Source organism: Anthonomus grandis, chromosome 14 (assembly GCF_022605725.1).
Source record: "Anthonomus grandis grandis chromosome 14, icAntGran1.3, whole genome shotgun sequence".
Taxonomy (NCBI): domain Eukaryota; kingdom Metazoa; phylum Arthropoda; class Insecta; order Coleoptera; family Curculionidae; genus Anthonomus; species Anthonomus grandis.
The window spans coordinates 3,958,396-3,971,235 of NC_065559.1; the positions used below are offsets into that span (position 1 = coordinate 3,958,396).

The 12,840-nt window shown below is 33.1% G+C and overlaps 1 protein-coding gene across 4 annotated transcripts in view; it reads right to left on the minus strand.

Annotated features, from left to right (window-relative positions):
- The window catches only part of LOC126744444 (GIGYF family protein Gyf-like), a 56,161-nt gene that overhangs the window by 10,510 nt on the left and 32,811 nt on the right, over window positions 1-12,840 (minus strand). For all 4 annotated transcript variants that reach the window (XM_050451872.1, XM_050451870.1, XM_050451873.1 and 1 more), the window contains exons 16-19: window positions 10,476-10,647; window positions 10,150-10,421; window positions 9,652-9,795; window positions 2,554-2,841 (exon numbers count right to left, since the gene is read on the minus strand). In XM_050451872.1, the coding sequence (XP_050307829.1) occupies window positions 2,554-2,841; window positions 9,652-9,795; window positions 10,150-10,421; window positions 10,476-10,647 (876 nt within the window). The remainder of the gene's footprint in view (window positions 1-2,553; window positions 2,842-9,651; window positions 9,796-10,149; window positions 10,422-10,475; window positions 10,648-12,840) is intronic.

Below are 12,840 nucleotides of genomic sequence, written 5' to 3' on the forward strand. Positions count from 1 at the left end.
AAAGATCATAGTACAGTATTGCGCACACTAGAAAATACAAATACCATTCCTTTAAATACCAAAAACATCAGGAACTAAGGGAAGGCCATGAAATCTGAAGAGCAGATTTCTGTTTTGAAGTTATGGAGAGGCAGATTTTATAAGAAATGTTTGTTTTACGGACGAATGCACCTTTACCTTAAATAATAAGCGAAATGCTCAACATTTTCGTTACCGGAGTAAAGAAAACGAACAAAGATATGTTCTTACAAGGACAGTACCCAGTGCCCTCAAAAGGTAAATGTTGGTGCCGGTATTTTTCGTCATAAAATTATTGGACCTTTTTTTTGGAATACTATTTGGGAGGAGACGCATTTTTGGAATATTTACAAAATCAAAATGAACCAGCATTGAAGAACAAGTTGCACCTGAAAATGAGGTTTGAATATTTTCAAAACTTGTTTAACGGACGCGTAACTGGGCTAAATTACATTATTAATTGGACAGCCAGGATCTTTCACCAAACGACTTTTTCCTGTGGAGTCACGTTAAAGATGTGCTTTATCAAAATTTAGTTAGTACAGTTAAACATGGCAATTTTAACGGCATGTAGTCAAATAACCGCATATCAGATTAGTAATGTAAAAACTGAATTTTACAATCAATCATGATATTATTTGGCGTTAAATGGAGGATTGTTTGAGTATTGAGATTGTTATTCATTAATTAGTTATAAAAGCATCTTTAGCCCCAATAAAAAAAAATGAAAACAAACAAAACTGACTAAAATAAAAACAAGGTATACAAAATAAAACTATCTACAATAAACTTACATAAATTATTTAAGCTATTCCTTAAACTGACCAATATTTAAATTCTTAGGAATGGAACTGTAAAGTTTAATCGCATTATATAAAAAGTTTCTCTTGAATAAGGCTGTCAAAGCAAAAGATACATGAATGTGTGTTAATAATTTATGGAAAAAAGTATCAATATGAAAAACTCACGATCCTTAGCCATCCCATCTCTCCAATCTTCGCACTAATACGATCGTACTTTCTCAAGACAAAAATGAATTTAGCACAAGAATTCTGGATTCGATATGTTGTATTCATATCTACACACGGTCCATATAAAAATGTATAGCAGGTCAAATGTGATAACACTACTAAAGATTCGATTTTTGTTTAAAATATGCTTGCTAGAATACAAAACTTTTAATGAAAAGCACACCTTTAAATGCATAGACCATATGCGTAAGATTTTCGCAGACTCAACAACGGGAATTTGTACTTTGTATATCTAGTTGTTCCCTAACAAGCCTAGTCCTGGTTTTTGGTCTAAAGAGGAAGGATTAAGGAATATTTAGACGCGTTTTATAGAAAGTTCGCTTATAGTTTTCAGATCTTCATTAATTAAAGTATCAACAACTCTTGATGCTTGATCTTTACACGTTTTTGTGTGTAGAATGTAATGAAATATGTATGTATTGGTTTTGATCTTCCTTTTTGCATGTAATTTTAGTAAAAATAGTAATATTAATAACAATAATAATAAAGGTCTCTTTATTCAAAAGATGATTAAATATAAATGAAAAACTAAATCTAAAAAAAGTATAGGGTTCCCAATGGCGCAGTCTAACTTGAACAATTAAAGCACCCCCTTTCATTACAAAATAATTTGTAAACAAAATTATAAACCAGACAAATGAAAAATAAGTGAGTGTATAATATTATATCTGCAATAATAATAGTGATACTAACATTACAAAATACCGTGTCGTTGCCATAATAATCTTTTATACAAATATTTAATTTTTTCCAGTTGGCCATAAATTAAAAGACCTAATAGCATTAAACGTAAAAGACGGTTGAAACTGACTCCATATTAAGCCATTTTAGTAGAAAATAACTAAAAAAATGGTCGTACTTTCTAAGGCCATATATAAACCCATATAGAACATTGAAGTAATTGAAATTAGAAAGGGCTAGAGATTCACATAAATGTTTTCTTAGGTTGAGATTTAGACTATGTCGATTACTGCAAAGAATTTTGAGCGAAAAATCAGATTTTTTTAATAACGTTTTTAAATGATCATGGAATCTCAAGTCACTGCCCAAAATTAGTCCAGGATTTTTTGACGGTGCTTATCTTATTTTTATTACCAAATAACATTAAATAGCGCTTAGAAGGATTGATTTTAAATGCATGACCTGCAGATAATCTACTAATTAAATTAAGATCATTATTAATTAAATTCACGGCCATGGGTTTATCTTGTATTTTTAAACTAAAGTAAATCTACGTATGCCTGTGCAATGATTTAATGATTTTAAAATATCACAAGTATAAATTAGAAATATTAAGGGCCCCAATATAGAGCCCTGGGGTACTCCAGAATTAATCTTCATTATATTAGAAAATGCTTGTTATTGTGGTTTTTTTTAATACATATTATTTTTGACTGTTTGTATGTTTGATGTAGTATTTGAGAACTGGCCTCTGAACCTGTATAAGTATTCAGGAGATTTTAAGTACATTCAAATAAATATCACAAAATTAGTATCGACTTACCTGTTTCGAAGGAATACTAGTACTACTATTAATTGTCGACATGGAGCTGCTTTTCGAGACAGCGGACGGTTTATTGACAGGTTGCACGACCGGTTTTTGGGTGACGGGCGGCTCGTCCCAGAAACTGGTTATGTTAGACGTGGAAGAAGAGAATTGAGGCTGATTGCCGGGAGCACTCGCCCACGAGAGACTCTGACCGCTCCAGATCGTGTTCGCCTGTTGATGGTGTTGCAGATGAGCAGTTTCGCGGGCCTCTTTTTCTTTTTTTAAGCGAGACTCGGCCGCTTCCTGCGAACATATTTGTTTATATATAGTTTCTTCTTGTGTATAATAATAATAGTATTTTGTCAACATTGCGGAACCGTCGCTTTCTTATACAGCGACATAAAAAAATAAACGCTAGAATAGTCTGTTTTGCAGATGATTCTGCAATAATATATAGGGCGAAAACTTGGCTAGAATGACAAAAAATAAATGGAACTAACATCCCTAAAATGGTTTAGTAAATATATTTTATCCGTTGACTATGAAAAACATTTTTTATGCCTTTTGGTAGCTACTCAGCCTCCATGCCAGGAAATAAATGTTAACCTAGATTCTGATACGAGAGTGACAACAAAATGAAAAGTAAAATATTTAGGAGTGACTTTAGATCCACATTTAAAATAATAAGCTTAGGTTTATGATACGTAATTCAAAGAATTAAAAAAATATTTTGATATTCCAGATCGGAGAGCATTATACCTCTCACTTATACAACCTCATCTTTCTTATCGTCGGCTTAAGATGCAAATGGCCTAACTCCAGTTTCAGCTAAAATTAACATTTTAGGTTGGTTAGGTTCATAAAAATTAACCGCGTCGACTTAAATGCGCCTAACAACCGAAATGTCAAAAATGCCGCGACAAAATACCAGTCGAAACTCGCCTATCTCCGGCTTAATTTTCAACAATACCCTATTGGCCTAACTCCCGTTGTGTAATGGTAATAACAGGTGAAACGTTGTTGTTCTTAATTTTATGTGCATAAAACAATATCTGAGGTAAGTATCGATAATTTTTTAATGCTTTAATTACCTTTGACGTTCAAATTATCTAGAGAACATAAATTTAGTATTTAAATTTTGTGCATTCTTGGGTAAATCTGATGTTAAAATATCGTGTTGGAGTTAGGCAATTTTCATCTTATACTTACTTAGTTTGGATAGGAGATAGGCCATTATTTATAGTTTCGATCATAAACACAAAAGTACCTATTAATATTTTTTCCCCTATAACACCTATAAAAAATCTAATTTAAAATTTGGCTTTACTTTAAAAAACTAACATTATGAATTTTTGCTTAGCTACATAAAAGTATACTTTCTAATTAACGCTGTATATTTCAGAATGAATCCGCAATCCCGTGCGATGAAAATGCTTTTATTGGATAAGCAAAACACCCACGAAAAGCCCAACAGACAAAGCGATTCCGAATGCGATGTAACAAGAGATTTCTTAACATTTTGTGATACTTTCGATCAAAATGAGGATTTATCTACACTCTTAACTGATAGTACTAATCTAGCAAGCTCCTCAGCATCTAATAACCACTTATTAGCTGACGACAATTTAATTACTGATGATGATTTACTCACCCTGGCTGAAGAAGAAGTTGCTAACCTGAATTTTATCTCCTCAAATTTTCCTGAAGATGAAATCAATCCAGAAGATCGTCAGAATTTCGTTCCAGAATCAATTCATGGTGAAGAAGTCCCAACCTCCATTTTGGAAGAAGAAGTTTCTTCTAGTCGTTCAGATAAATCTTATGAACCCAGTGAAAATGAAACAAGTTCAAGCGAAAATGAAGTACTAGAAGAGCTACAAAATAACACTCCAATCGAAACCCCTTCACGGACACGCAGAAAGAGACGTCATGTAGATCAAAAGGAATGGAAAAAAATAAAAATAAGATTTTGAGACAAGAAGGAAAGGAATATTTTGGAAAACAAAAGCAAGAAGAAAAATGGAATTATGATATTAAAAAAAAGCAAAAGCTATAGGACCGAGATGCAAATGCAGTAATGGTAAGTCACAAAAACCAGTAATGAAGTGCAATAAGATAACAGAAGATCAAAGAACAGAAATTTTAAGATTTTGGAATTTTTTGTGGAACGAAAGACAATTGTTTCTAAGGACGCTGGTTGAAAAGAAAAGTAATTCAAGAGCTAGGGACCGAAAAAAAGAGAACGAGTCAAGAAGGGAATTTTCCTATATATATTTTCTTCATACAACATCCAAGATAAGAGTGTGCAAAACGATGTTTTGCAATACTCTTTCAAATGCACCAAACTGTTGCACATTGGTTGATTGAAAAAAATAAATAAACACCACACTGCAAATGATTTGGTGGATGACCTTAATGATACGTGTGATAATAATTCCTCCCAAATAGTGAATCGAAAAGCGAAAATCGACACACAAAAAGAAAATTTGTGCAATTTCTTTAAAGTTCTTCCAAAACTAGAGTCACATTATTGTCGAAAGAGCACAAAGAAATTATACCTTGAAAGATCTTGGCAAACAAAAATGGAATTATATCGGTTTTATAAGAATGACTGGTGTAGAAAAAACGATTCACAACCGCTATCTATTGCAGCATTTAATAACAGTTTCAATGATTTTAATTTAGCACTTTTCTCACCTAAAAAGGATGAATGTGATACGTGTGTGGGTTACAAGGCTGGTAATATCGACGAAGCTGCCTATCAAGAACATCAGAAGAAAAAGGAGGAGACACGAAAAGAAAAAGAGACAAAAAATTGACAAAACAAAAGAAGATGTAAAAGTTTTTTCAATGGATTTGCAATCAGTTCTACTGAGTCCAAAATCTAATGTCAGCGCTCTATATTATAAAACAAAATTAATAGTCCATAATTTTACAATTATGGACATTAAATCCTTGGAAGGATATTGTTTCCTCTGGCATGAGGGTCATGCCGGACAAACTGCCAACACATTTGCTACCATCATTTACAAGTTTTTAGAGACTAATATTATACCCCAAAAAAACTCTACTAGTAAAGTCATTTTGTACAGTGATGGTTGCACTGGACAAAACAGAAATGCAATTCTTGCCAATGCACTTTTCAACTTTGCACAAAAGCATGGGATTACAATTGAGCAAAAATTTTTAGAAAAAGGGCATACGCAAATGGAGTGCGATTCAATGCACTCCACAATCGAGCGGAAACTAAAAAAACCGAGTCATAAACGTCCCAGCAGACTATGTCAATATTTGTCAAACTGCTCGTATAAATCCGAAGCCCTACGTGGTGAAGTACTTGGATCATACATATTTCAAAAACTTTCAAGATGTTCAATACATTAGTTCCATCCGTCCTGGTAGATCGTCAGGTGATCCTACTGTAACAAACATTAGAACACTTCACAGTATAATGAACACGGAATTCTCTTTAAAATCAGGCATACAGAAGAATGGATGCCTTTGCCTTATAGAATGACGAAAAAAGATAAAAAAATCTGGAATTTAGAAGAGTTGCCGTTAATGTATCCGACTCCAATACCAATTAAATCTGAAAAATTTCAACACTTAATCGACCTTAAATCTTCAATTCCTTTTTTTATAATAAATTACCACATTTGTAAAATGCCTCTTTCTTTTTGTCTTTTGCTTGCGTCTTTTTATAATTAAGTTGCAATGAATCAGATTATTGCCTATCTCCTGTTGCGAACCCATGCTCATGGAACGCATATTACCTAACTCCCCAATATTTCAAGAATAAAGCCTATTTTTGATAAGAGCAATAATTTTCTATGTTCAAGCATTAAACAAAATAAAATATTTTGGAAACTTATCTTGTTTTATTATATTTTCTCATTCTGACAAGTTTTTTGCATCTCCTGAATAATTTAAAATTTTAGAGTTAGGCCATTTGCATCTTAAGCCGACGTTATGGCATTTTAGTGTGGGGTGCAGTATTAGCCATACATCTTAAACCCGTGGAAAACATCCAGAAATGGATATTAAAAATAACATATGACGACCCCCTAGAAATCTCATTTTTACAGAAAGTAGAATCCAGGATATTAGATAACCGAATAGGCAAAGTATATCGACTCGACAATATAAAAAACGTGATACATTAACATTTATTACTCATGATTATAATACTAGACAAAAAGCCAAAAGCGGCCTCCTTCCTAAAACTAGAGCATCTACGTCTCCACGTGATTTTCTTCATATCAGTCCTTATTTGCACCACAAATTTCTACCTAGTCTGGGTGAACTAGGACGAAAAAAAGTGCGAAATTATAAACAAAGAATACAACAGTTAAGGTATAGATAGTATTTATTTTCAAGATAGATTTTGATTTTTAGATTTAAAATAATCTTTCCACTACTATGACATTTCCCAATTCCGACCCCTACCTCCGATTAATCACATTTTTGTTCTCACAAATTTTCGAGACAAATTCTTGATCGGGAAGATTAAAACGACGCTTTATTTTATTTATCGAGGCATGTTTTGTATTGTATTCTATGATTATCTTCCTAAGGGACACGACACTGACCTAGACCGCAGAGAACTATAGGCCAGCATATAGCTATGTCTATGTCATATATGATAAAATTATAAATGTGTTCCTTCCAGATGTGTTCCAGGATGCAAACATAATTATGATAAAACAAAAAAAAGTTACTGGCAATATATCAGAATTTTTGTTTTCAAAAGAATGAAGGAATTTGTGACTTGAAACATATCAATCACGATAATTTTACTATAAGTGACTACTACTAACATTCTGCTATTTGTTTGGAACATTAAAAAAAAAATTATAGCAAGAGAAGGTACGGTGACAAGACCACATGGCACAGTTTTATTTAATATCTCATCTGACGCATTTCCCTTTAAATTTCCTAATCAGTCGAAGCACTTATGAGTTAAGGTTTCGTCAAACAGAAAAGATCCTAGCGATAGAGGTGCTACTATAAAATTAATAGAGATGAAAAACGTAAAGAAACCATCATAACAAAACCACCAAAGATTTTGTGTGTAACTATTTAGATTTTTTAGATTAAAAAAATATTTGCTACAAACAAATTTTTGCTACACGGTGAAAATCCTGTATATAATCTGTATACCTGTATATACACGTTCGGCGGTTAAAAAATTTCGAATATGATTTTTGCGTAATGTGTAAGGAGACGGAGTAGAGCGAGAACAAACTTGGCTCCACCCTGGGTGGCTATCGCGTCGTCGTTGCGCTTATCAGTCCGGTTGCAATTCCTCGCATACCTATGTACGTGTTAGCCGATCATGTTTACAATTTATTTCAACCTTTGGTACGAAGACGGATACAGTAATAAAATAAAAATGGTTTTCCCTGTTGATCTAAAGATTAATATAGGTATTGTCATACTACTGCTAGAACAATTTATAATATCTGGCATAAGTTTGAGCAGTCGGGATATGTAAATCGGTGTGCAAAATGTTCTAGTGGCGATCAGGAACCTCGTAGAACACCTGACGCTAGGATTGAAAAGGAGGTCAAGGTGTGTGCTTTTGTGGAAGTAAGTGAACCTTGTTCTAGCTCCCAAATTTCTGAAGAACTTGATATTCCAAGTCGTACAGTGTGTGATATTTTGAAAAGAAATAAGTACAAAGCCTATAAAATTAAAAACACTCAAGAAATTTTTCCAGAAGATCAAATAAAACGCTTGGAGTTTTGTGAAACCTTAAGAGAAAAAATTGATCAAAATGACGACTTCACAAGTAATATTTCAATTACGGACGACGTCATCTTTTTCTCTTCTACGTCGACATAATTCTTCAGTCGTGAGATATTGGTCTCGGGAAAATCTACATTTGAGTGTACCATTACGAACTCAATACCCGCAAAAGGTAAATGTTTGGGCTGGTATTTTAGCCGATCACATTGTAGGGCCTTTTTTTATTGATGGTACCTTAAACTCTAAGAGATATTTACTTTTATTGCAACAAAATATTATACCCGCTGTACGAAACTTGGATGTTAATTTTGAGAAAATTTGGTTTCAACAAGACGGATGTCCCGCTCACAACGCTAGACAAGTGCAGGACTATTTAACAAACACTTTTCCTGAACGGTCTATTTCCACAAGAGGTACCATACCATGGCCTCCGCGATCTCCAGATCTGACGCCTTGCGACTACTTCTTATAAGGCTATTTGACGGAAATTCTTTACCAACACCGACATGAAAGAGCCGTTAATTTGGACGAATTGCGACTTAGAATTATTAATGTTTCTAGGTCCCTTACACCTGAAATGTTAGCCAATGTAGGTAGAGAATTTTGGGATACGACAGGTTGGGATACTGTGAAGCCCAACAAGGAGGTGTATTTGAACACCTTATTAAATAATCCATTTAATTAGAATCATTATATTGTATTTAGTTTTCACCAAAGGTTTTTAAGATTTGAGCATATTAAAGTTGTTTTTTTGACTTGCGATTATGAGCACGTTAAAAAACAACATAATTTTTATCTTTCTTGTGCGCGTAAAATTCCAATAGTTGATTCGAGGCTAACCTACCCATCTTCAAGCGCTTGCTAAACATCACTGCGAGCAAGCCGAAATTAAATTCACATTGCGAGCGGTACGGGGAATCGGCGTCGCTATCGGTGGGAGGTTACCGATGCAGTCGTTCTCTGTCTACTCTCTATCTATTAGGTCTAATACATTAAAACTCAATCCGTAAGATTCAACTCTGGTTATCATATTATTTGAAATTGTAAAAAAAAAACAAAGAAATCTCCTTATAATAAGCGCGCATTTAAGTCAGAAATGGAATAATCCATAAAAACCAAAAAAATGTGTTTCTTTTTTTCATTTTTCGGAATACTTCATCATCAGTTTATCAATATTTATTTCGTCAAGATCGGATTTTCATTTAATCCCTTTCCCTTCCGAAAATGTCACCATTGTTGCACTCAGAGGTTATTTTGCATTGTTACAATTTTTTCAGCTTCATAATTTATTTAAAAAAACCACGTCAAATGAGTAATCGGAATTATTTGAACAAATAAAAAAAATACCTATTTTTCATGTATTACCTTAGCTAATCTTTCTTGTTCTTCCGCCTGAATTTCGGCCAGAGATTTAACTTTTCGCGGTTCCATAGTTTTTTTTGCCCATCCCAACTGCAAACCACCGGCTTTCTCCATTTGCTGTTGCTGTTGTAACTGGAGTTCCCTTTCCTGTTAATACCATAATTTTTTTTTTAAATACTGTACAATTAATATTAATATAAGGAAAAAAAGAATATAATTCTTTGTATATAATTTCTTTGCAAATTATAAAATAAGTAATAAATTGCCATTGGGCTCTTATTACTTCTTATTATGTAGTTTTAAGATAAATAATATCACGTTTTGAAATTTTGACCCAAAAATTCATCTAAAATGACGGGTAATATGGCAAAATGGTAATAATGGAAAAGTTTGCTTGGTTTTTCTAGATTCCAATAATATATTTCTAGCAATACTTAATAAATTAATCTAGGACTTACATTCTTATATACGCTAATTATATTATTACGGTAAAAAGCTCACCATCTGCGCCCTTTGCGCTTGCAACGCCACCTCTTGGGCCTTCCTCTCTTTTTCCGCCTTCTGGATTTCCGCGAGGCTCATCCCGAACGTGGAATTCGACTGAGACCACGGCGCTATTTTCGTCAAAGCCTGCTGTTCCAGTCTCCTTTCCTCGGCCCTTTGTCGTTCCTCCCTTTCTCGTTGCTCTTTTTCCCGTTGTATTCGGTCCTCTTCGATCTTTCTACGTTCTTCCTCTGTTCGCTTTTTCGCTTCTTCATCCAGCTTTCTTTGTTCTAAAACGATTAATGATTAAGTGCTATTATTTTCAACGGTATCACAAGTTGTACCTTTTTGTTTTCGTTTTTCCTCCAGTTCGCGTAACCTTTTTTCTTCCGCTTCTTTTTTAGCTTTTTCTAACTCTTTCTTGATTCTGTCTTCTTCTTTTCGTCTACGCTCGGCTTCCGCTTTTTTTTCCGCTTCCTGACGTCTCTGTTCTTGTTTACGTCTTTCATCTGCTTCCTAGAAATATAGACTACATAGAGTATTCAATGTTGAGTGTATCTGGAGTAAGGTTAGCCCTTAAGTTGAAAATATTATTACAAGTCCGCTAAAATAGTCTATGTTCTCTAAGTGACTAGATAAAATACAAAACAAAATTAAAACACAAAGTCAAAATTACAGACAAAGGGCTGTATTAAAGTTAACATAAGTAAGGTCCCGTTGTTTTAATTTGTATTTTTATTTCTTGAATAAAAGTTCATTTATTTAGTAGTGTTGGTTTATGTTTTGACCCAAAAGCTGTTATTGTTAAACAATTATTAAGATTTAGGCTAAAAGAAAATCTTTCCATACTTTTGTCCATGACTGTATATTTCTAGAACCTACCTCCTAATAAAAATACACTACTTTGCGGTTAAAGCTGTTTAAAAAACTGATACTAATACTGCAAAAAAGATACAGTACACCTTACAAACAAATACACAGTTAAATAAGGTTAAGTTTAGGATATAACAATGAGTTGCAAAATAAAACAAGTCGATGTGGAGGGTCGAACCCAGGGTATATTGACCATGTCGTAGAACATCAACTAAGACAATCAATTCTGGTTGTTGAAAATTAAATGTTTGCTCAAAGTTAAAAACGTAATTGACACAAGATACAATCGGGCTTTTCTTGGCTTTAGTAATTTAAATCTTTTCCAATAAATCAAGATTAATACCCTTGGGGCACTCATATATTTAGAACTCTTGTAGAGATTTTTCTGTCTATGTAAATACAATCCCTGATTTTAAAAAAGGGTCTCTTTACTATTAATGAGGTGTGTATATAAAGTTTTCGAAGTTGTGAATGAAATTGAAAGAGGTCAGTTCTTAAAGATAGTTGCTAATTGTAGGGAAATGTTACCAAAATAAGTAAATAAATAAAAATTCTTCTTATTTTAAATTGTTCTTGTAGGATAAATTTTATTTACAATCAAATATAAAAAATAATTTATTAATTTTGCTTAAAGAAAAACCATTGTTTGTGGCTATTAATTTTAATGTATACAACTCCTTCTGAAAAGCCTGTTCTGAGAGAGGGATTTTAAACAAACGATAGAAGAAGGAATTAAGGAGAATTGGAGGAAAATTAAATTACATTATCTGTTGTCGAGGGTTTTTCTGTAAATTTCAAAATGAATCTTGTTTCGTTTTCTGATTAAAAGATCTAAAAACGGAAGTTTGTTATCATTTTCATTCTCTTATGTGAAAAAGTCTGATTCATTTGAAAAAAAAAGTTTTCAACATCTAAAGAAATTTAAACTGTATTATCTGGGATCTGCATATCTTTAAGAAGGTTACCATATTCTATGACTGAGTAGGAGCTAATAAAATCAGTATTCTGTTTTAAAACATAGTTAAGCCATGAAGAAAGTCTATCATAAAAGGAATTGATGAAACTAACTACGGGTCTTGTGTACTTTTGGAGGATTCATGGGATATAGTTTGGATTTCGTAGTACTCGTATTAAAGAATTTTAAGGTAATTAAAGAATGATCCAGGACTTTAGGTCTAGAAAAGAAATAATCGGTACAGCCTCTATTTATGGGTTGGAAATCAACCGAATTGAGGAACACCATGACTTTATTGATATAATCTCCGCAAAACCATCAAACAAGAGCCTCTGGTCAATGTTAAACCGTTACTTTAATTTTTCGTTTCAGTGATATTAAGATGAGCAGCGTTATAGTTATGTTTATTTATATATCTGTTATTGTTAAGAAAATTAAGAAAAAAATATCTGATTTTAGATCTGATGATTCCCTGATGCCAGGGCGAAACACGTGCAATCAACTTAATACACCCCTTTGTCTGTGACTTTCACTGTGTTTTTATTTTGCTTTGTGTTTTGTTACAAGTCGTTTGTGAAATACAAGGTTTACTTCGAACCTTTGATAAAGGCTGTTTTTCCCTCATACTTGTCCTCTTTTAATTTTATATTTAGGCCGTTTTTTGTGGCACTGTTCGATTCAAATCGTATAACAGAAAACGCCATTTGTCAGCAGCACTGGTAGAATTTACAACAAAACGAAAAAAACGCGAGAACTAAAAACTATATACTAAAATAAATTATCAGCATTGATAGAGATAATTGAGAATGACGAGCGGTAGATATAAAACAATTTAATATACGTCGACAGTATTTGGTTTCCAGGCCGATGGATCGGAATAA